This window comes from Podarcis bocagei, assembly GCF_964188305.1.
Source record: "Podarcis bocagei genome assembly, chromosome: 10".
In the NCBI taxonomy this organism is placed as follows: Eukaryota; Metazoa; Chordata; class Lepidosauria; order Squamata; family Lacertidae; genus Podarcis; species Podarcis bocagei.
In genome coordinates this window covers 56,486,419-56,511,461 of record NC_138135.1, presented here as the reverse complement: position 1 = coordinate 56,511,461, position 25,043 = coordinate 56,486,419, and the positions used below count along the sequence as shown (strand labels likewise).

At 42.0% G+C, this 25,043-nt stretch overlaps 1 protein-coding gene across 1 annotated transcript in view; it reads left to right on the top strand.

Annotated features, from left to right (window-relative positions):
• Positions 1-21,937, top strand: part of PPP1R3A (protein phosphatase 1 regulatory subunit 3A) — a 30,071-nt gene extending 8,134 nt beyond the window's left edge. Inside the window, exons 2-4 of the mRNA XM_081210847.1 lie at positions 14,800-14,858; positions 14,970-15,106; positions 17,458-21,937. Coding sequence (XP_081066973.1) covers positions 14,800-14,858; positions 14,970-15,106; positions 17,458-20,289 — 3,028 coding nt within the window. The 3' untranslated portion in view covers positions 20,290-21,937. The remainder of the gene's footprint in view (positions 1-14,799; positions 14,859-14,969; positions 15,107-17,457) is intronic.
• The last annotated feature ends 3,106 nt before the right edge of the window (positions 21,938-25,043 follow it).

Genomic DNA, 25,043 nt, shown 5'->3' with positions numbered 1-25,043 from the left:
GTCTTTTAAAGATAAGATAGCTGCTTATTTCCTTCACATCTGAAGGGAGGGCGTTCCACAGGGCGGGCGCCACTACCGAGAAGACCCTCTGTCTAGTTCCCTGTAACCTCACTTCTCGCAATGAGGGAACCACCAGAAAGCCCTTGAAGCTGGATCGCAGGGTCCGGGCTGAACAATGGGGGTGGAGACGCTCCTTCAGAACAAATAATGTTAGCCAGACTTTTCCCTGTGAAACAACTTGTTTCACATGCAGGGAGTTAACAACCAAGTCAACCTATACATATCTCCTAAGAGTAAGACCCATTGAGTCAGATGTTGATTGCTCCCAAGTAAGTGTGTCTAGGACTGCATGTGTTCAGAGGTGGCAAAATCCTGTCAGGGCTGAACCAAATGAAAAATAATAATAATGCACCCAGTCATGTTAATAGCACCCTGTTGCTATTAATTCACTTTTGACTTTTGACTTTTCTCTTGCCGTCAGTCTGCTCCTTGCCAAATGAAAAAAACCATCAGCTACAAAATCTCAAATATCTGATTTTAAACAAAAGATGCACGTTAAGATGCTGGAAAACAGGCGAATGCATATAATTTCCTTGCTAGGATAATTCAGAAACGTGGGGTGCTCATCTTGCAGAAACAGGCTGGGGTTTTGTTTTTGTTTTTAACAGACCTTTGGGTATGTCTTGTCAAAGCCTTCACTTGATAATGCCGACAGCTGCTGATCTTCTCTCTGTTTAAGAAAACTTGTTTGCCTTTTGTTTTCCTTTAAATGATTGCTCTCCAGCAATTAATAACCTTTTTCTCGACAAAAGAAAGACGTGTGTTAAAAAGAGTACACGTCTTTGCATAGCTCGGGATTTTTGCTCCAAGCCCAAAATTGAAAGAGCACCCTGCAATCAGCCTGCGGCTTTGGTTAAAGCCCTTTGCTATTATTAGGAAGTGATGATGTACACGGTCTTTTCCAGTACATGGTCTTTTCCAGCAGAGCAGCTGTTCCCTGCTACTGTGAGGGTGGGCTTTGCATTTACAGGGTGACAACTGAGAAAACAACACTCTCGCTGTTCTCAGATCCTCTTTAATATTCTTTACACTGGACCAGCAGCTACTGCTAAGAAATTCACGGTAATTTTTGGGCAGCTAGGGAAGTCTCGAATGTTTGGGCACTTCTGGCAGCGAAATTGCAAAAAGAAATATATTGCTTTTTGCAACTTCTTTGGGCCCAACACATAAATAATACGCAATTGACAACATTGTTGTTGTTGTTATTTGTCTTTCACACTGAAGTGCATCAAAGCTGCATGCACAATCAAAATAGAAATATATACAATCCTACTCACCCCACTTAAAATGATGCACATAAGATGAGGCCACAGATATAGCTAGTTACAATTGAGGACCAAATGCCTGGCTGTAAATAAAAATGCCTTTGCCTGGTGCCTAGAAACAGACAACAAAGGCACCTGCTGCACTTCCCTCAGAAGAGTATTCCACAAATAGGAAGCTACCACTGAAAAGGCAAATGGAGAAAGGACAGAGCGGTTGAATGTTGGTTTGTGTGTTGAAACAAAGACTGAGCTCAGTATCAAGAGAGCCCCTTCACCCTTGACTTCCTAGCTCACACCTAGCCTACCACAAAAAGCCTCTTACCTGTTTATTTGCATCCATTTGTGTGTCTGTCTCTGTGTGTAAGTTAATCATGTTTTTTCAATTGCCATCAGATTCTGCATGTGCTGTTCAGAGGTTCAGAAACATTTTCTCACCATCTCAGCCAACCATGGGAGTGTGGGAAAGGATGGAGAGGTTAACTGACCATCAATAAGCAATTCCTCTTATTTACAATACTGTGGGTTGTATTAAGTGTTGGGCGTACTCAGAGTAGACCCATTGAAATTAATGGAGATGGTTAACCTAGGTTCATTTTAATTTATATCCCACCCCTTCTCCCAAAGGAGCCCATTAACTTCAGCAGGTCTACTCTGAGTAGAATTTACTTGACTACACCCTAAATCTAAAGAGTGTCAGTAAATGAAACAACTGTAAGGGGAAAAGGACATAAACCCAATACCAAACATACAGAATATATATATATATATATATATATATATATATATATATATATATATATGTGTGTGTGTGTGTGTGTGTGTGTGTGTGTGTGTGTGTGTGTGTGTGAAAGTAGGTACAGGCATGGTATTTATGCAGTCACTGTGATGTAAAAGGGTAAGATTTTTGGTAAATGCAGTTATTTATTAACTTATTAAAATATTTATACAGCAATGCAAAAACTTTTAAAAGCAATCATTAAAACGAATGGTTACTCAAGAAAATGGTTAAATTATGTAGATCTGCCGGCATTTAAAACATCATATTTATATAACAGTTGCAAAAAACCCTGCTATGTCTTTAAAAATGCTGACTCATATACCATCAGCCCCCCGAAAGGGAAGTGTTTCTCTTCTGCTCATCCAATCTTGACCATAGTTAATAGAGAATAGTGACAGGAACTGTGGACCACGGCAGGAAGACACACAGCATCCCCCACCCCAACATCAGGCTCCGAGCTTCAATCAGCTTCCTAATGTGAATGTAAAATGTGCCTTTGGCCGGGATGCTCATTTCCATTACAAAGAGCCTCTCCTCCACTTTCTCTTGCACATGAGAACAATGATCAGGCACTGAAATAAACAGCAAGAGAGAAGCACAAAAGCAAATTTAAATGTGTGCAGAGGGCAAATGCTCAAGAGTGGGCGTGTTGCAGCCATCAGAGAGGCTGGCTCTGTTGGCCGTCCAACGGTGTGTAATTGGCTACAGCTGGGAGGGAGAGCCCTGGCGCCTTTGTCAGACAAGCACCATAGCACACAATAAACAGTGATGTGCTCCGTTTTTCGTTTACCAAGCTGCCAGTATTGCAGCTGGCCATTTTATGTCTTTCTGCCATGGAAACTCATGCTCCCCAAAGCCGTCAATGATATGATTTCTTAGTGAGCATGCTTAGAAAATTGGCCTCCCCGCCAAAAGTAAATTTCTAGTACTCATGGTGCAAAGCAAAATGTTGGCTAATGTCACTAGGGTGTGTGTGTGTGTGTGTGTCTATTGCTTTGTAATGGGTATGGGAAAGAAGCTGCAGTTTGAAAGGTGTTGTGAGAAGATACACACTTCTTGTGCGCTGCAGGTAGTACTGAAACTGTAATGAGTTTAGAAGCCATTAGAGCATGGGTAGGCAAACTAAGGCCCGGGGGCCAGATCCAGCCCAATCGCCTTCTAAATCCAGCCCACGGATGGTCTGGGAATCAGTGTTTTTACATGAGTAGAATGTATGCTTTTATTTAAAATGCATCTCTGGGTTATTTGTGGGGCATAGGAATTCATTTCCCCCCCCAAAATATAGTCTGGCCCCCCTCCAAGGTCTGAGGGACAGTGGACTGCCCCCTTCTGAAAATGTTTGCTGACCCCTGCATTAGAGTGTTAATAAATGCTCCTTATCTCTAGAAACTTTTAATAGGATTAATAGATCTGGAGAAATTATTAGTCAGACTGAAGGGTGGGGAACAAACAGAGCAGGAACTGGAGTAGAATGAATCTGGTTTGATCATACACATCTCCATGGTGAGCAGACTGGATTGGCCAGTCCAACACACCGTTTCTCCATTCTATTCCCAGGCTAGGAAGCAAGAGCAAAGTTTGCACTGCGTAATGGAGTTTTAGCAGTGCATCCCTTTTTTTTGCAGGCAATGAATCCTTGCTGGACATCAAATTGATGTGCCTAATGATGCTGCCTGTAACCAATGGATGTAAGCAGCAGGTCTCAGACACTGACATGTGGAAAGAGCCAGAAATTCAAGGGACTCTGCATTTTGACCAACGTGTATCATAGAACTGAAGAGCTGGAAGTAACCCCGAGGGTCATCTAGTCTGACCCCCCTGCAATGCAAGCATCTCAACTACAGCATCCATGACAGATGGCCAACAAACCTCTGCTTAAAAACTTCTAAGAAAGTAGAGTCCACAGCCTCCTGAGGGAGACCATTCCACTATTGAAAAGCTTTTATTGTCCTAAAGTTCTACCTGATGTTGAATCAGAATCTCCTTGCTTGTAACTTGAAGCCATTGGTTCAAGTTCTATCCTCCAGAGCAGGAGAAAACAAGCTTGCTCCCTCTTCCATGTGGCAGCCCTTTAGATATTTGAAGGTGGCTATCATATCTCCTCTTTTCCAGCATAAACATACCCAGCTCTCTCAACTGTTTTGAGATAAATGCACTTTTTTTTTTAAAAAAAATGTACACTATGAGAGCATATATACCTACAAATGCCCTTTTGCAGGCAATTACATTTAAATACACACTTAAATGCAAACCCCTAGTTTAGTGCAGAAACAGAACATGTTTATGAGTGAATGCATGCAAAGTGACACAGATGAAAAATAGACCAATCTGGTGGTGTACCAATCTGGTCACCGTAAAGAAGCCCATGGTACAAGACAGGCCAATTGTCACAGCACCATGAAGAGCTTTCTTATGAATTTCTAAAACTTTCCAGACTCCTGTTTTAAATCCCCTCCCCATTGGTCAGTTACCCTCTAAATATTGAACATGATCAGCATGCTAAACAGCTCAAATATCATTCTCAAATATACTCATCTGCTAATCATCTCCAAAGGTGGTAATCTGCAGTGACCTTAGGCATGTAAGCCTTTAATGTTAGTCTAATATATGACTAGATAGACCAATATTCTGACCCACACTTATCTCTGGAGACACTCAAGAGCTGGTTTCCATGTAATACACTCCTGGTTTAGACGCCCTGTCCTACACTTCCTGTCTCTTTCAGGCATGTACTTTATAGATGCAAAGAGTGTGTAATGTGTGGTCTATCAGGAATGTTTTGGAGCTCTCTGTATCATAGAAGAAGGTGCTACATTCTGTGCTGCCTGCTCTTTTTCAAACAGGGCGCTGATCACATGAGCCAGCTGCTCATATGAGTTGAAAATGAGATAATCAGTGGCAGAACCTTGTGAAAGCATTTGTCTTCATGTTTGCTGCCATTCATGCAGCAGTCTGAAGCTAAGGATTTACAAAGCAAGAATCATAGTGAACAATGTGGATTAATGAGTGTAATGCCTCTTTATTTCAGCCAAATGGGTCTTGGAGTTGGACTTGGGGCACCTTGTCTCCCAGGTCCAATGCTTGTCTTTTAAGCTCAGGGTATGGACCTTCTGGGTGGCTTTGAACAAGAACACCCTGTCTGCATTACCACTGCTCCACTGAAGCATTCCCAGGGTGACCGATTATGGACTCATCTGAAATAATGCTCCAAAGAACTCGGTACCTCCTACCATGGGGACAATCTGATGGGACTGTAGAGAACATCAAGAAACTCCGGTGTACAGCCCGAGGGCACAATCCACTGAGAACTTCCCCTGCCAAACTCTGTTGAAATGAATGGGAGCTTTGCAAGTCTCCCATTGCAAGGCTCCATTCATTTCATTGGGCTCATGCAGGAGAACGTTCTTGGTCCACTTGGCCCCAAGAGCTTAACGTGTTAGTATCTCAACAATTAGAATATTCCCCCCTTGTTGTTGACCCTTAACGACAATCCTTCTGCAGTTTAAACTCAGTGCTTTTTGTCCTGTTATCAGGAGGAAAAGTGGAATGGTTGAGCCCCCTCTTTGTCAGAGATAAGTTTTAATATTTGCAAACTGGTAGCTTAGTCTCAGGGCTGTCGCAGGCAGAAGTATTTGCAAGTGTCGGGTGAACTGAAACCGTCTCTTGCCCAGTTTCTGCAAAGCCACACTGGAATTGTGCCAATCCCTGCTAGTCCAAGCCGATTAAGAGGATCAGGGCTGGCTGCACAGCCGGGCTGCTGCCAAATCCTGCTTACCAGATGGAATAATGTCGGGTTCTTGGCCATGCGATGCTGGCTATATAGACAGGGAAAGAAACACATCTTGCACAGTCGCCTTAAAAAAAACCCACCTCTTGTGAACTCAGGCAAACGGGTGTTGAGCTGAGTAACAAAGGTGAATGCAAGCTTGCTGACGATCGGAGCTTGTGATGAAACTTTTAGATGACCTTGTCATGAACAGGAAAATCATGGCTAAGACATCTGCACCTACATGCCAAAAAGGTTATGAGAACTAGCTGTCACTTGATACAACATAATGACTACCCAGGAATGAGGTCATGTTCCTCAGCATGAAGAAGCCTCCAATTCCTACCTTATGTCTTTGGCACTCTGACCCTGGGTATATGATAAGGCACAGACTGGAGCGCTACCCCAGTGGTATCCTATGTGATGTGAGGTCAGAATTCTCCTGCCACCATGTCTGGTTCTGGAATAGTGCATTGCTGGGTTGATTCTAATATGCTTCCATCTCTGCCCATTTGGGGGTGGTTGCTCTTCCCTAATGTAGCAGTCGCCCACCTTGCCGAGAGAGCATGCTGAGGCCCAATGGTTATTTTGCTGCATCTTAATACTTATTGAGTGGTTTAGTGGCTCACAAGAGCAGGGCTTAAGATCCACTTGATTCTAAGAAGTTAAAAGAGCGGTCAGCATAAAAGCATCTCAAGAAGTGTTGAAGAGTCTGAAAGTGGAGGGCCTGTTTGTTACAATGGGAGGATCGCTGCCAAGTAATGCAGGGTTGCCCCTTTTTAGAAGGCAACACTCTTGGTGATACTTTAGAAATATTGCTCTTGGGGATACTTTAGGAATAACCAGGAGAAGTGCAGCAAAAATGCCTTACCACTTGTACGTCCTCCTCTGAGAAGGTGTTGACCTTTGCTAACTTATATGAATCCATGATTCCTACAAGCACTAGTGGCTCTGTTCTTTGGAGAATGAGAAGAGAAGTGTTTCTACACCTCATCGCATGAGTCAGTCAACTCTGAATACCGACTGAAGCTCGAAAACAATCTGTGCAATTATCTGACAAGCATAGGATTTAATTTGCCTCCAGTTGCTACTGTAACCACACCTAATCCCTTGCCCAAACTTAATGTGGTCCAGTGGAAAGCTGACATTTCTCAAGAAAAGCCAAACCTAGTGTGCCAGAGAGTGGCACTAAGGTTTTGATCCAGAATGGAACCCCTACACTGGCAATTTGTGTAAACAAACAAACAAACAAATTCTACACATAAGGGTACAGCTACGTAACTAATATAACATCTAATTTCACAGGAACAGGATTTAAGCCATCTTTTGCATCTGTGGCAAATAGTATAGGTTTGGGTTTGCACCTACTTAGTATGGAGGAAGTGAGACAAGTCTGACATACATGGTGTGAGGAAGAAATATAGCATTTGCTCGTGAAAACTGGAAACAGGATCCTTGGCTTTTAATGGAACAGGGAACTGGTGAGACGATACTTGCATCCTGCACTGCAGATATGAGGCATCGCTCAGCACTCAGAGCTGCTGTGTTTACTGCTATGTATGTTTACGGGGTCATTAGCAGAACAGATGCGATTACAAAATTTTGACTGCTTATTCTTTTTCTGTGGGGTCTGTCCAAAGCTATACTTCTCTTGTCCTAAATCCAGCACTCTGCAGGCCCCACACCAGTTGTCTGTGCTTCCTGATCTTTAAAAAAAAGTCCATGTGTGGAAAAACCTCATTTTGTCTTTCTCTGGGCTTTCATTGAAGCAGCAGACATCTGGGAATGCTGCAGAGTAAAAACCACCAAAGAGAATATTCATAGAATGAAAGAAGGACATTCATCACTAGCAACCCATGCCCTCCTCAAATGTAAGGGAAGCAAAACCCAAACCCTGCATCTCGCCCACGAGTATTTCACAGAAATATTTTCTTCCCTTGAAATATTTTTCAACACCTCCCTCCACCCCTTAACAGAAAAATGTGGGAGACATATTCAGCACAGCACTAGAATAATACCTTGTAATTAAATATGACAGGTATTTTAAAAGTCATTCCATCGCCTCTGTAAGAACCTGCACATGAGCCAATAAATTCTTTACCTTCTTATCAGCTACACCTTTTATGAAATTCAAAACTTCACTGAAATTCATAAACACAGAATTTGGATTAAATATTAAGGTTCCTGTGGTTGTGGTTGTTGATTATACCAAAATCCCTTTCACATGTTTAGCTCTGAACTGGCAATTTTTTCTTGTTGTGCCATTCTTAGCTACCACCATTAGTCATTCCTACAATTTCTCACAATATACGTAGCCTTGTTAGCTTTGAAGCTCAATTTGTGGTGAGCCATCTCTGCTTATCAGTCCCATAATATTTACATGAGACCTACTGAAAATGTGAAAGCTGCAGCTGCCTTGATGTCTTGCCCTGCTCCAAAAAAAGCTGCAATAATCCTGCATAGCGCAAAACAAGGCCAGTTGGAGATGGCAGTTTGAGATGAGCAGAAAACAGTGGGTAGCCAGGATCCAGGTAAGTCAGACTGGGTAAAGGTGACTCTGAGAAGGCTACACTTGAGAAAGGAACCTGGGACTAAGCCTAGAAGCAATGTAAGTTGCTTAGCAGAGGCCTGAGCTCACCTGGGCACCTAAATATTGACACAGAGCCCTGCTTACCCTTAATAGCATAAGGGTAGCAAGAATTCAAAGAGGGCAGTGCTGTGGTCTGTGGTGCTCCAAAGCTGGAATGCCTCTCACAGCACCCCAGGGAAAGAGGGCAGCTGGAGATATGAGGGAACGGTGAATTCTGGTGCCTTGGTTTAGCAGTCTAAATCCCCATCACCAGAGGAAAGTGTTGGATTTTCTTGTTTTGGGTGGTCTATTGAATGCTCTTTTTCAGACTAGAAGTCAGGCTGATGACCCTCCCTAAAAGTGGCTTCCCTTTCACCAGAATCACTGAGATCTAGAATCATCCACAGTTTCAGAATGGACAGCTTATGCAAAGCCCATGATGTGATGTGTTGTAGAGCAAGATATGTGTAAAAGGCAGACATAATACGTTGGCTCACAAACATATGAATGCACATGAAACTAGAAGGTAGAATCAAAGCAAAGGATTGATACAATACTGATAGAATGAAAATGTAACTGGAAGCATCTACAAATGTCCACAAGGCAATGGTTTTTGTCCAGTGGCTGTGTCAATGGAAGGCAGCTTGCCCAACCAATCTTCACCTTCCCCATCTCTTTCCTGCAGCCCCCAATAACCCCGAAAAGCTTATTCAAGGGGACCTACTGATCATTGTGGGTTGTGCCACAATGTAAGATGGGGGAATGAGGATGTGGGAATCTCCTAAACCAGACAAAGGAACCTTGCACAAGCAGAGCTCTATTGGGGAAAGGTCCCTTAGCCCAATTTTGTATCATTTCACTCTCCGTACTGCACTTTCATTGATGGGGTCCGTTGAAAACGGCTTCTCTATGCAAACCAGGAAGTGATCTCTCCAGACAATGGTATGACTTTTATTTTCTAATCTCAGTGGCTGCGATCTCCTGTGTGATGTGGACACTGTTAGGCAGCTGAATGTGCATGTGTACTCTGTCCTTTTCCCTCCCTCCTTCCCGCCCCCCTCAACGCAGCCCTGGGCACTGGCAACCCATGCTACACTACTGATTTAGCCCGCAATGTCCCCCTGATCCTCTGAAGATTGCAGATGGTGGAGGGGAAGGACAGATGAGGGGAAAGGTAAGATTGATTTTGCAAGTTGTCTTCCACTCCCAGAACCATTGGATACAACTCAGTGGATTTTCTGTGGGAAGCGACCATTTGGTGCCAGGAAATTGGAAATATATATTTCCTTTTGTGGTTTTCACATATCCAGGGCACTTATCCAGGGCAGAGATGTTGCTTGACGATAGAGACACTGTTTAAATAAAAACATTATTTGTCCAAAACAACTTTTCCCACTGCGAATAAGATACTGGTGAACTAAGGAAAGAAGTAAAGGCTACATTATAAATTTAAAAAGGTGGTGACAGGTCATGTGTAGATTGTTGTAGCCAAGTATAAATTTAGCAACCTGCCGCTGAATATTTTTGGAGAATTATTTCAGCTTGCCTGCAAGATGTTTGAATAAAATGGAATGGAAAAAGATGTATAATTCATTATAACCCCAGGATTTTCCCTAATGGCAACACATAAATGCCTCCCCTACCCAAATGGAATTATATAGGGCAGAATCTACAAGACAGCTCTCCTACAGGAGAAGTTCCTATAGTTGGGAGGAGGGAGGGGAATAAAACTGGCAAACTGTAAGGCTGGAAATGGAGCTGAAGGCTGTCTAGTCCAGGTTAGGATGTTGTTGTTGCAAACATCCCTAAAGCAAGGATGCAGAATCTGTAGCCTTCCAGACGCTGCCGAACTATAGTTCCCATCATCCCTTGGGAGTCATGCATGTTGTTTCTCTCCATTGCCATGTGGCAGCATCAGTAGTAAATGTTGCAATAGGAAAAAAATACAAGAGGCCTCCATATTTAGTTATAATGTACTGTACATCTAACTATTTCAAGTTTAATTAGCACTTGCTACAGAGGAACCTGCAATCTGTTTACTGATTTAGCTTTGTAGCAGACTCCTCAAAGGTATACTTAGGGGTCGAGGAGAAATTTGGTTTTGTTTACATTTTAATGAGAATGTACCTAGTTCACACTTTTTGAACCAATACATGAACTGAAACAAAGCTATCCTAAGAAACTCACTCTTCTCTGAATTTCATGATGCAGTTCTCTAAGAACGCACATGTCAGAGAGTCATGCATAAAAACACATTATACTAGTGAACATAGCATTCTGTTAAGGAAAATAACATGCAAAAGTGTATATTTCAGGCAAAACTCTGCACAAAAAAGTGTTTAATATGGTAAATTTGCACCAAAATGCTCATGAATTTTCATGAGGGTTTTTTTGTTTTTAATTGCAAATTTCTGCAGAAAGGAAGAAAATGAGAAACGAAGAGACCAGGAACTGACATATCTGCCCCCCTTACTTATACTTGATCTTAAAACGAATGTCCCAAAGGGTATTTCTGTTATAATACTGTGGCCGATGCTGTAACTGATGCTTTTGCCGTTGTTGTTACACAATTCTATGCACTGCTTTTGCAAATTAACAAAATTGTTAGCCAAAACGACAAATCCCTGTTCAAAGTGACTTGCAGTGTACTTGATCTTATTTATTTGCTCCTGATGGAGTGTAGGAATAGGTCTTGGAAGAGTTTGTTTTTAACAGGGATCATTATAAACCCTTTGTGCATCACTTTTGCAGGGGTTATGTTCTGGGTCTTCACACACCTATGTGAAACTTCATAAAGTGGGGAGCACCCTGAAAACACCCTTTAAAAGCCCTCTCTGACACTCTCTCTTCAATCCATACCAAAATACTGCATCCAAAATTATCCACAACTGGAATTAAAGCTCTTGGGCTGGCAGGAGGCTGGAGGATGCCCAGGAAAACTGCTGCTGCTGCTCTATCCCACACACCAGCTGTTAGACGGGGAGGCTGAGCAGCGTAAGCAAAGCCCTGCTGTGCCTCTGTCTCTTCGGGGCTTCCTTCACCCTCACTGATGTCCTCTTCAGGCTCTAGGAAGGGTCTTGTCACAAGGACTCTCCAGCTCTGTTCTGCCATTTCCGGATAGGAATTAAATTATTTTATTATTTCCTGGTGCCATGTGCATGCATAGAATATGTGTATGTGTGTGTGTAAATACCTGTAAGTCCTTATAGTCAGAGCTTTTTTCAACCAGAACTCAGTTCCGGCACCTCTCAGGTGGGTGCCATTGCCATTAAAAAATAACAAGGGAGGAGTTCATGGTGAGTTCTGGCACCTCTTCTAGAAAAATAGCACTGCTTATAGTGCTATTAAAAGGATACAGCGAGAGGACCTTTTCCGTGGTAGCTCTATGTCTCTAGAATTCATTGTCAACTCACCACACTCCAGCCCTGTAGAGTGATTCTGAGGACCTCTTTTTTTCAGGTGACCTAGACATGAATTAGATCTTTCGTTGCTGTAGTGCTCTTTGAACTGGAATAATAAGGGAAAACAATGTTTTCCTATTTGGGATTGAGCAGTGTTTTCCTATGGCTGATTCATTTAGTGCTGGGGTGTTTCGTACAAATCATCTTATATTTTATATTTTTGAATGTTCATCATGAAAGCTGCCTTGAGAGTGTTCTACCCAGAAAGGCAGCCTATAAATATTCTCAAAGTAAAATAAAATATATTCTTCATTTCTTCCAACTTCCATCTATACTCCACCTCTTTGCCATCCTGAAACTCAAAGCGGCAGACTTGGAGTTCTCAGGAGGTCTCCCACTTAGGCACTGACCAGACTGACACCTGCTTAGCTTTAGCAAGGGGGTGCACTGTGATCAGTTGTGTGCCAGTTGACTTGTGAAAAACTTCCCAGCGATGCGATAAATAAACAAGTGATTTTAGGGACACATTTGGCCAGGGGTGGGTAACCTTCTTTGGCCTGAGAGTTGCATGCCACTTGTGCATGGGGCCATAGGCAAAGGTGGTCAGAGCACCAACATGAATTTTCCCACCCTGGCATTGTGTCTACCTACTCATCACCACTTATTGGCTTACTCCACAATAAAACTGTCTTTGTGCTTTCCAGTCAACATAGCACTACATTGGGGGGAAAGAGAAGATCAGTAGGGTTTGGATAAAAAATATGAAACCTTTGATCGTTTGAACTGAAGCCTTTGTTAGTGAGCTACACAGCTAGCTTGTGAGTCAGTTGTACAAAACATTTGCTTTTGTACACCAGCAATGATGTAAGGATAGGTGTCACTGTAACTACTTGGGTTTCCTTCCTTCCTTCCTTCCTTCCTTCCTTCCTTCCTTCCTTCCTTCCTTCCTTCCTTCCCTCCCTCCCTCCCTCCCTCCCTCCCTCCCTCCCTCCCTCCCTCCTTCCTTCCTTCCTTCCTTCCTTCCTTCCTTCCTTCCTTCCTTCTCTGACCATCACAACAAACATTCTTTGTATTATCAATTTCTAAAAAACGCTTTCATTCATGTAGGGAAAGACACTGACATTTCAAATCAGAATTCTCCTCAAGCTGCGCCAAAGCAGTCTTTCCCAAGGCACAAGCTATTGAAGAGCCTGGGTATAAATAACAATAAAAGAGAACAAAACAGATGGCCTACCTCTCCTTCTCCTCAGCCACGGAACGTGCAAATTAATCTCAGAAAGGAGAATGCATGAGACAACACAATTATTGACAGCAAAGGAACATAGTGTGTTGTTGGAAGATGTCTTATAATCAGTCAGAATTCAAACAGAATCATGCCCCTGTTGTAGAAAGTGCTGATATAGTTTGTGCTCACAAATGTGGGTCTTAATAGATCTAGCAGTCATATGCATGTATATCTTCTTTAGGGGCACAGAATGGCATGAGTGACCCCATATGACTCTCTTCAGGATTAAGACACCACTATTTGTCACCAGAGGGACAAGGGTGGTGCTGTGGGTTAAACCACAGAGCCTAGGAATTGCCGATCAGAAGGTCAGCGGTTCAAATCCCCGCGACGGGCTGAGCTCCCGTTGCTCGGTCCCTGCTCCTGCCAACCTAGCAGTTCGAAAGCACACCAGTGCAAGTAGATAGATAGGTACCACTCTGGCGGGAAGGCAAACTGTGTTTCCGTGTGCTGCTCTGGTTCGCCAGAAGCGGCTTAGTCATGCTGGCCACATGACCTGGAAGCTGTACGCCGGCTCCCTCGGCCAATAAAGCGAGATGAGCGCCGCAACCCCAGAGTCGGTCACGACTGGACCTAATGGTCAGGGGTCCCTTTACCTTTACCTTTATTTGTCACCAGGGCTGTCTTAAGCATATGCAGCGTTGGGGTGCAAAGATCCGCCTGGTGCCCCCTCCAAGTTGCCCAGTCCCAGGTACTCAGGAGGGCGGAGCTGGTTGGCCACCTTAGTGTCTCGCTGGCTCAGTTGCTCCTGAACTCGTGGCGCAGAGCTGCTCACAGCAGAAGAGCCTGCTGCGGTGCTCCGACCGACAGGCGGACTCTTCCCCGGACTCAACTCTCAGGCTCCGGACTCTCGGCCTGGCACCCTGAGAGACTGGCACCCAGGTGCCCCGCAGCCATAGCGCCTATGAATAAGACGGCCCTGTTTGCCATATTAGTTTGTTGATCAGGCATTGACCTGGATAGATGAGTCCATTTACTATTGCATTTTAGCAATGTTATTTATACCCTTATTACATTTTAATATTATATGTGGGATTAAAGTTGTATACCCTCCCTATCCTACTTAGGAATACTTAGTATCATTTTTTTTGTCTTCAACGAACACAGTTTCTGAGTTCAGCTCTGGAGGTCAGTATATCATTTGTTGCGACTTATATGGAGTCAGACCAATGATCCATCTTGTTCAGTATTGCCTACACTGGCTGGCAGCAGCTGTGCAGTTTCAGGCAGGAAGTCATTCCCAGCCCAGTCTGGAGATTGAACCTAGAAGCTTCTGCATGCACAGCCATTGATCTATATGGCATACACAGAATGGACCCCAGTGAATTGCAAACAATGTGATTAATGGACAATTGCCTCATGGATATGGCCCAAGAAACAACACAAGGAATGGGATAATCAGTCTGGGGGGGGGGGTGTTTTGGCCCTCTGCTTTCAGCCCAACTCATTTGGAAAGGACACAAAGATGTTAGGCTACCTCTGGCAACTGCCAGGGTCTTCCTATGGTGGCCTCAGACGATGATACTTCAAGCCCTGATATTTAAAGTTATGTTTATGGGGAAATGCTAATGGCTTATTCTGCCTCATTAACTTTGGTGCCATTAGCTTTGCAGATAAAAAGATTTCGAACTTAAATTCTGGGGAGCATCACTGACTTTCTTTTCTCTTTTAACAGTAAAGAAGAAATATTGCCAACGGCTGATGAAGACATATGGAATAATTCCAGGAGTTCAGGTATAAAACCCCATTCAATTAGTTCTTCCTTACCGCACATCTTAATTTTTAAAAGTAACAAAACACCCTGATATATATGTTTGTGTGTGTCTCTCTGTGTTAACTCTTCAGAATCAGACATCCCCAAAATTCTTTATTCGCATGTGGATGATAATGAAATTCAACAACGTAAGGAAAATGTAAGCAGCAAAGATGTGGAACGTAACGAAGATGATAATGAAGATAATGAAAAAGAATTAGAGTTGTTGGTAAGTGTTGTGCATAATTCACTTAACGGTTTGATAATTTGAACCCATTTATTCCTCAAAGAACGCTAGTTCTTCTCCAGCTTCAACAGTGCTGATAGGTACACAGAGATCTGCCATTGCTATGCCAACATCAGAGCTTTAACATGATTGGTGGTAAAAAGTGCTTTGATTCAGTCTATTCCATTATGTTCTGCTGCCCTTAATTCAATAACTTATCTCTTTTCTTCTTTTTATCACAGGCGATAAGGGACAGTTTGAGAGCCCTAGAAGACTATTTCAAAGTCCTGTCTCTCTGGTCTCTGTGATCAGTGTACACATGTATACAATTTTTGTTCAGTAGACTTCCTTTGTTCTACATGTAGGCTGCCTCACACAGACTATGACCGGATGTAGATGGCTGTTTGCCCTGCAGTGGCTGCTTGTAAGCTCACCACAGAGCAACAGCAATGATGTGGGGAGTCAGTTATCTTGGCATCCGGCCAGTGGGTAAGGTGAATCATGCTGTACCCCACATCCCTGGTATGACAACTTCCTCCTTTCTTCCTGCTAACGAACCTCTTTAAGACCAATATTTGTGCACATCTTGGTCATGAATCTCACCTGCCAGCTATAAAATATACATTCCCAGCTCCTCTGATTCATATCAATTCCCTTCTAAACGACAAGCATTTAACCTGTGTGGGTTGTCCAAAATAGGCTGCCTTGCATTTTGTGGGAAGAAATGACAGCAAGGAGCTCATATCGCTTGTGTGCACACAGCTAAATAAGTATGGAATATAATACTGTTTGTTTGAGAACACAGGAAAGCTGAAACGCACAACAGGACTTGCAGCCCTTTTGGACAGTGAGCAAGAAAATGAATTTTTCACATATAAGCATGAAGACTCCCTTTCTCTAACTTTAGGGTAGTTAAGAGTTGTCACCCAATGCAGGAGCATTCACTGTCTGAAAATCAGCATCTTTGTAAATTTTTTTTTAAACTTTTTTTTTAAACAAAAAGACAGAAATAAGAAGCTGGGGTGGGGGAAATCACAGGATACCCTTAGCATTCCCTGAGACAATGAATACACTAAAATTTAACAGTTTTTAACAAGAGGGGAAAATCAAAGTGATCATCTGTACAATAAATGAAGAGTGTATATGTATGTCATTCAGATTTTAATTTACCTTATGTGCTGCGTAATGAATTAAACAATGGAGGCCTATAATAAATGGAAATGCAACCAAATCTTTGAAACCCATAGGCAATTGCTCACAAGACAGCTCGGCAGTTGACAAGTAACATGAGCCTTATGTGAGAAGAAGGGAAAATCGTAAGATTTGCATATAATTATTGAGATCATGCAAATGTCAGTTATGAGGAGGGAGAGAGAGGAGGGGGAAAACCCAGGCATCTCACTATTAAATCCTGACAGTTGGCATCACTGAAGAGCTCAGATACATTTGAGCGCCAGTTGGCAGAGGGTCATTAAAACAGAATTTGCAGAAACATTAGTTCCTTCACTTTTCTTTGAGTGACGTTTTACTATTAATAGTTTGCAGAGGCTTTGCAGAAAACATATTAATAAGAGTCACTGTAATGGGGGTATCTGCAGCAAGTGTAAATGTAATAAGGTGGCCCCCAAGAAGCTCTCCTCTAATTGATTGGTATGAAACCATCAGCCTGAGTATTCGAAAGCAAGGAGAGAATGCCATGACAAGGAAATGCTGTTGAATTGTATAATGCAATATTTGGAGGAGAGAGAGGGAAGAAACTTACTCGTTCCTGGCCTTTCCTTTACTAACTCCTTTTACACTTTCTGGAACTCTCAAAACATTCCGGTATGCAGCCTGTAAAATGGGTGCTGAGAGGAATGAAGAAAAGGGGACCTTTAGAGTATTTGTCAGTGTGCAAATGTATCTTTATTTTACCGGACAATACCATTCATTCTCTAGCTTTGATATGCGGTGTCAATGCAGTCAGTTTAAAATAAAACATGCCTGGGAGGGAATGTGCTCTGTGAATGAATTAGCTTCTCTTGTAGAGAATATTCTCTTTTGGATTCATTTGTATGAAATGGACTTGCAGCTTACTGAGCTCATGAATAAAGAGGGTGGGGAGATGGGGGTGGGGGTGGAAGCGAGAAAGAGAGGGGACTCAGGGCTATTTCATTTCTTGCTTTTACACAACCTTCTAACACCCTTTATTTTAAAGAGGACACGCAACATAAAATCTGTAACTGATTTGTTTTCTCCAAATCCGTCTTACTGAATACAAAACTTTCCTGATTAAATCCTTCCTTTTATATATCTAAGTTTATGTGTATGCACACATGCATTCTGATCATTTTTTTCTTATTCTGTTCTTTCAGCTAAGTCAGCACTTCACTAGAGCCAAGGATGAAAGGAATTTATACACAACCGAGCCAGTTAGATTTCCAAGTGAACCAAAAGAACTGGGGGGCAAGATGGACTCTGGCTTGTTTAGGCAACCTCTGGCGATAAGTTCACCTGAACGTGCTTTACAAGACAAAGGTCTGCACAATAACCAAACATCTTCCACAGGAAATGATTTTTGTATGATACCCCCAGAAAAATTGACTTCACTGGACTCGGTAAACAATAGGGCCCAGTCTTCAGAAAGCTTTAGTACCATTGAAACCCTTTCATCACTGGAGCACTGGTCTGGAACGAAAGAAAAAGAGACCGACCGTTTTACAGATGTTATCTCAAGTAAACATGGGGTGTGTCAGGCAGATGTTCAAAAGCATGAATCTGAAGATGCCTCAGGAAGCAAAACAACGGAGAGTTTGTTAATCAGAGAGGATAATGATGATCACCACAGAAAGGGGTGGGAAACAAGGCCCAAAATAGTACCCTTAGAGTATGATGAAGCCATCGAGTTAAAAGAGGAAGTATTGGAAAGAGTGGATGACAAGGTCAAGCCATTTCTTGGGCAACATATGCAAGAAACCTCTTCTCAAACTCTTGAATCAGTTTTAGAAAACATTGACAAAAAGGAATTCAAAATTGAGAGATATGGGAACAAAAAGGTGTATTTAAGAGGAGAATTTAATACCAATACCTTAGCTGAAGCTAATGTCACAGCAAGGTCTTTCACAAGTTCACATACCAAAGATGACATTGTAGAAGAAAAATATAAGTCTGAGTATAACCTTGATAAGGTGAAAGAAATAAAGTTGAGCATTTTAGAGCAATCTTCAGAAGAGGCACAAGCATGCCTTACCAACAGGCATGGAAAAGATTCCGCTGAAATACAAAATCAACAACCATTGTTGTTCACACCCAGTAACAATGAAGGCAGTACAATAGAGAAGTTTTCTCAAAGAGAAATGATGAGTCCTGGTGTGTTAGATGTAGCAAAAGATGAGGAATTACATGAATCCATAGATATATCATGGCTAAATGCTGGAGAAATCTCAGGCAAAAGAAATAAGCAGGAAAGCACAACTTCTGTTGTAGGTGAATTAAGTCAAAATTTAAAGGGAGCAGAGAGTAGTTACCCAGAAGACATTCAGACTACAAGTGGGATTTGCTTGAGCTACCCAAATTTGGTACAGGCAACTGATGCAAGTATATCCACATATTCTGCATCAACAAATGTAGAAGATGTCTTTGATGCTGGAGGAAATTTAGAAGAAGGGAAGCACAGTCAGGGCTATGACCTAGCAAACAGAAAGATGTTGCAGGCAGAGCTGTGCCAAAGTGATCCTGGCAGGTTTACTGATGATGATCAGAGCAGCAGGGTCACATGGGGGGATCAAAGTTGGAGAGGCTTAGGAAGTCAATTGGCAGAAAAGGAAAGCGAAGCCAATGAAGGAGTGCAGGTGGAAGAGCTAACAGGTGGTGAAGCTATGTGGGGAATTAAAGACGATACAAGATGTTTGGATGTAACTCCCACAGATGAATTGTTTACCTGCCAAGACCCGGTGAGATATGAAGAGTCTTATGTAGTGGAGCATGATAGTATAAGGGAAGCAGAGGCAGTTACAGCCTCTTATATAATTAAAATGACATCAGAAAGCACTCCAGAAAAAATGTCTGCTGGTGAAAAAGCAGTAATTGTTAAGCTACCTCAAGAGACTGCACTAAGTGACAGGTCCACAGAGGAAAAGGAAACAGTGTTTGATATACATGAAGGGAGAAGTGATGGTTCACATTATCCTCTTTGTCAATGCAATACAGTGGGTGTATTATATGACACCAAATTTGAAGAGGAATCAGTTTCAGATATTTATAATGCACGCATACATGAAACGGTGCACGGAGAAATGATGTCAGTACGCAGTGCAAGCGGAAAGCTTGGTGGAGCAGAACATAGCACTGGGAATGATTCACCCCCAGATGAAATATTATGGACTTCTGCTGCAGAAGGAAAAGCCATTTCAGAGCAGGATTTATATCCTGAAACATCTCCGAAAGCTTTGCAGGGCCTACCGCAAGGCCTATGCAACAAAGAGGCTGAAGAGGCAAGTGTCTGGAGAATGCTTCCTCACGACAGTGCTAAAGCAGAAAGCAAAATTTCCCCTTCTGAGGTAATTGTTGCTGGCAGCTATTGCGAAAGTTCATCTGTGACATCTTCGGAAGAGTCCAGGGGAGCTCTTCCTGCTGAGGGGGGGCAAGTGTTGCATCCAGACACAGAAGCTTCAGTCGATATTGCAGCTGACTCAGAATGCAGCTTCACCTCAACTGGTGAAACAGCTCCCATGATTCCAAATATTTCTTTGGAGACTGAACTTCCTGAGAGTTCAGCAGTGCTGCCTTCTAGTGAGAAAGGAGAAAGTAGCACAGGTCTGCTTCCCCATCAGCCAGAGCTCAAACAGGAGAAGTTATTAGGGCCAACCATTTTAATTAGTGAACCCCTAGAAGAAAGAGAAGAGAGAATCTCAGAGTCTGAAGGTTTGATAACTGAAGAAACATTGAACACTGATGGGCTTGGCCACCAGTCTGTTTTTGGTCACACAGCAATTTCTGGCCAGCAAAGTGAAGTTTATAGCTTACCATCTGAGTGTCTCGTTTTAAAGCACATTGGTTACAAAATACTTTATTTCCTCTTGTTCGTTGTGTTTTGCGTCACTTTGTACCACTACGATTTAATTGTTTGCTTTGCACTCTACTTCTTTTCATTGTATTGGCTATACTGTGAGGGCAGGGGGGACGAGGAATCGGTAAAAAAAGAGTAGTATCAAGCTGCCAAATGTCTACATGAAGCACTTAACATTTAATATCAGTATATCCCAAAGCACAGCCATGTCCACACAGAACCAACTCAAGATCCCCCCCCCCACTTCCCTTGAAACAATGCTTAAAGGAATGTACATGGAGTTTGCTCCCTCATATAAGTAATTATTCTGCATAGGACCATTAAGTTTGGATCATTAAATACCTATATGAATATGAGTTCTGAAGCACATCAAGTTGAAATTAAATACAGCTGCTGCTCCTTTTTTGGTTAGGAAGATGTGAAGCTTGAGTCTCTTCAGAGTCTCTTACAATTTTATCACGCTCATTTGTTTTGTAGTAAAGCTTTATTTTCTTTCTGAAAGGCTTTTAAAAAAATGGTTTTATATAGCAAGTAAGTAAAGAGGGAATGGCATTATTACTAACACAGTAATAGGGCATGTCCACTTAGGAGTTTCCTGTATTTTATACTTATGCACTAAAATTGAAGGATGAGAAGTAGGCCCCACAAAATAAGGTATTGTGTGGCCAGGGAATTTTGCACACCATTCCTCAGTGTGGACTATATCATGTCCATTCATCCCACGATTTTCCTGTTTTGCTGGGTGAACAGATGGGAAAACCAAAGCTGCAGTATTATTTGCAGGGATCTGATGCACCGAGTTGGAGCCCTTCTCTTCCTCCTCTTTCAAACTATGCAATGTGGACATGCCCTTAATATATTAATACTGACCATAGGCACGATCCACTGGGATGTCACTCTGCATGCACTGCTGAAATTGATAGGAGTTGTGCAAGAGTGCAAGGAATGTGCCCCATACGCATTTAATGATGTACAACTAGAATTAGCAAGCATATTTTGGGAGAAAAACTCAACTTTATGGGTTAAGTAGAGCCATCATCACACATTGCCAATCAGAATTAAGGAAACATATGAGGAGGGTCATGCGGTCACGTATGCCAGCTCTGCCCTTTGTCACCATTCTCATCTCCTTCCAAATTGAGGAGGTCAGTCTTCTGAAGCAGAGCCTTCTGCCCTCATGAAGGTTCACGTGTGCTTTAGAACCCTGATTTTCTAGCGTTCTAAAGAACAGAGAAAGATTCCATGAGTACAAGAGATCCCCCACTTCAGAAGATTGTTCTGTACACACCGGAGGGTGACAGAAATAGTGGCAAGTGGGGGGCAGAGATACCCCCAGCTCTGATGTTAACTTAATACTTCTTGATAATGCCTGAAGGAGGCATAGGTGGCTGCTGTTGTTTTTCCCCCAATGTGATGATATTAATTAATAAATGTCTGCACAGTTACAACTCTAGACTCCAGTGCAATTGTGATGTAACTTTGTATGCGTAAAAAAAAAAAAAGTGCTATGCAGAAAACAGGCTCTTGTTCACACCACAGAGCTGATATGGACTGATGTAGACTGAAGGATACAAATTAAAGCCTGGTTGTCTTTAGATATTGTTTATATATATATATATACATACTTTTTGTAAATGAAGACTGTGTAACGCAAGGGAAGAATTTCACTTAATTTTAGCATTATTCCAGTTGGACTTTCTGAATGATGTTGTTTAAACCATGTTGCTTTAGAAAGGCAATCCCAACAAGTGTTGAATAATAGTAATAATAAACAAATTTTGAATGGTTGGATTGTGTGTGGATTACTTTGGAACCCCGCAAGATAATAATGAGTCCTAAGCCTTCTGGCTGCAAGGTTGATGCTCTAAAAGTTTGGATCAGTTGACAAGCCTTGGCTTTGTGGAAATTATGGAAAAGCTAATAAAGAAGAATCCATGAAAATCAGTTGCTTTGGTCATATTGGGCCAATCTTGAAAGAAAATTCTTTCTTTCTTTTTGTGGGAAGACAGGTAGATTTACCTTCTCTTGCCACAATGATTTGCATCAGTGGACAGACTCCAGACTCCATAACTGGTAACTTTGAAACCCTTTTTAAGTAATATCCAGCATTTCCCCATATCCCTATCTTCATATGTGTGCAGCTGTGCACTGCACAAGAATCCTATGGCTCCACTTCCCACACCCTGAGCAATATGCTTACATATCCGTGCCTTGACATTTGTATACTTGTTTTCTTATATGATCAAACTGTTTCACACAGATTTTCTCGGTAGAGCACATTGTCCCCATTTAACAGATGAGGGAGGGTATGCTAAGGCTGATTGTACCTTGCCACCTTGTGCATTTAGAGTAATCTGAGGTTTGAGTAAGAGACTTGTTGACTGGGAGTTTATGTGATTAACCACTGCATTACCTTTTCTCAGTTTATCCTTTATATTAAAATGGAAAATGAAAAGTTGTGGATCCAAAATGGTGGTCAAAAGGTTGACAGCTTGGTTACTTAGCTTCTTATCTAATTGTTTGACTTTTAAAATATGTAAAATGCACTGGGACCTGCAGATAAATATATATCTATATATTTCCATGGCTGCTGAAGTGAATCAAATATATATCTGAATAATCTGTTCTTGAATAATCAGACAAATGGGTAGTGGAGAGAGGAGCGATAAGATGAATTAACTAAATATCTAAATTTCAGATAAACTATCTGCCACAGAAAGTAATAGAATAAAATAAAATGCATATTCTACATATTTATGCAAGAGGCAGAATTGTACTTCTCTTTTTACTGACAATCACAAAACTTTCAGGTTGTTGTGTTCTATTTATTTCTTCTAAAATATTTTTTCATTGCCTTCTTTTACCTCATCAGCTGTTGTGCAGAACAATTTTATTAACATATTTAGGCATACGGTTTTCATTTCAAACCATCATTGCCCACCTTTGAAGCTAAAGGGGTAGCTTTTTAAAATATATATATATACAAATATACAAATAATATATAAATATATAAATACATATATTTATCTCTATGAAATTCCAATAATTGCAGGCCTCAGCCAATCATCTTTATATATTTTTTAAGCATGTGCAGTTTTCAACATTCGCAAACTATTTGGTATCTATGGAAGAGCTGGATATGGAACTTTAAAACACATAAATAACGTCAAACCCCAACAGTCACATCTGAAGAGATGCTGATGGAGAGGGGAACACATCCTGTTTTCTACAGAGAGCAGGAAGGAGTTGCATGGAACAACCAGCATGTGAATATGTGCTGCAAGCCAAATTTAGGGAAGGCCACCGCTTTCTCCTTTTCATGTGATAGATAGCTCATAACTACCATGCCATTTCTGGGCTGCAGCTCTGACCTTTTGCTTTAAATCACATGTCGAAATGCACCGTAACCCCCCCCAGAATAGCATGGCACTGTTTCACTAATTTGATAATGTGCAAGGTGTCATGGAAAAGCAGTGTTTAGACAAAATGGTTCGTTAATTTAGAATTGTCAAACATCATAAGGTGCAGAGTGCAAGAAATTCAACACTAGCAAATCCTACCATGACATTTTAGATTAGATGATGTGGTCGGACAACCACCTGCAGCTGTACGTCAAGTCTTAGTGCAGGCATATGGCTTGCAAAGCAAATAGATGCCCATGATTTTCTATGGTGGAATATATAGCCAGGAATGGAGGATTCTGTCAGTTTTGGTTTCTCTCACTTTTCCCATCTTAAATTCAGTTCACTATATTTCCTCATCAATTTGCAATTTTTAAAAAGTCTGTATGAAAATTCAGTGGCATTTGAGTGCACATTTCTCCCAATACACCATTCTTTTCTATGCAGTTTTGCCTAACATGCCATTTTTTTGCTAGTATTTTCCCCTAATATAATGCATTTTTATAGAGGGACACGGGTGGTGCTGTGGGTTAAACCACAGAGCCTAGGACTTGCCGATCAGAAGGTCGGCAGTTCGAATCCCCGTGACGGGGTGAGCTCCTGTTGCTTGGTCCCTGCTCCTGCCCACCTAGCAGTTCGAAAGCACATCAAAGTGCAAGCAGATAAATAGGTACCGCTCCGGCGGGAAGGTAAACGGCGTTTCCATGCGCTGCTCTGGTTCGCCAGAAGCGGCTTAGTCATGCTGGCCACATGACCCGGAAGCTGTCTGCGGACAAACGCCGGCTCCTCGGCCTATAGAGCGAGATGAGCGCCGCAACCCCAGAGTCGGTCACGACTGGACCTAATGGTCAGGGGTCCCTTTACCTTTATAATGCATTTTTAATGCAATCTTCACAGATATATACACTTTTATCCACGCTTCCCTGATATATACTTTTTTGAAACTTCGGGTTCATGTTCATCAACTGCCTTCAGCTATTCACCACAGAAAAGACTCGATACAAGGCCATCTTCAAACTTGGCAGTCGTAACAATATTCTTATACATGACAATTTGGCACCATTTGGATTGGTACCCAAAGAAGCAAGAAACAATAGCACAACAGGAGCTAAGCTTTGAGGTTCTCTTCTTCGGGACATGATGCAATGGTGTTTAGAGGCAGGGGACCATGTTAAAATGACATATTCTAATGGCAAGATGTGCTCTCTTGTCTAGAACAAATAAACATGCATCCTGTTTCACTCTTTCCTGTGTCACCTCTTGTTGCCTCCCATAGGAACACAGCTGCCTTACACTGAGACAGACCATTGGTCCATCGAGCTCAATATTGGCTATATTGGCAGTGGCTCTCCAGGGTTTCAGGAATGGGTCTCTCTTAGTCCTACCTGGAGATGCTGGGGATTGAAATAGGGACCTTCTTCATGCAAAGTAGATGCTCTAACATCTACTGGTGCTTATAATATTGCTTACAATATGGAGAACAAGAACATGT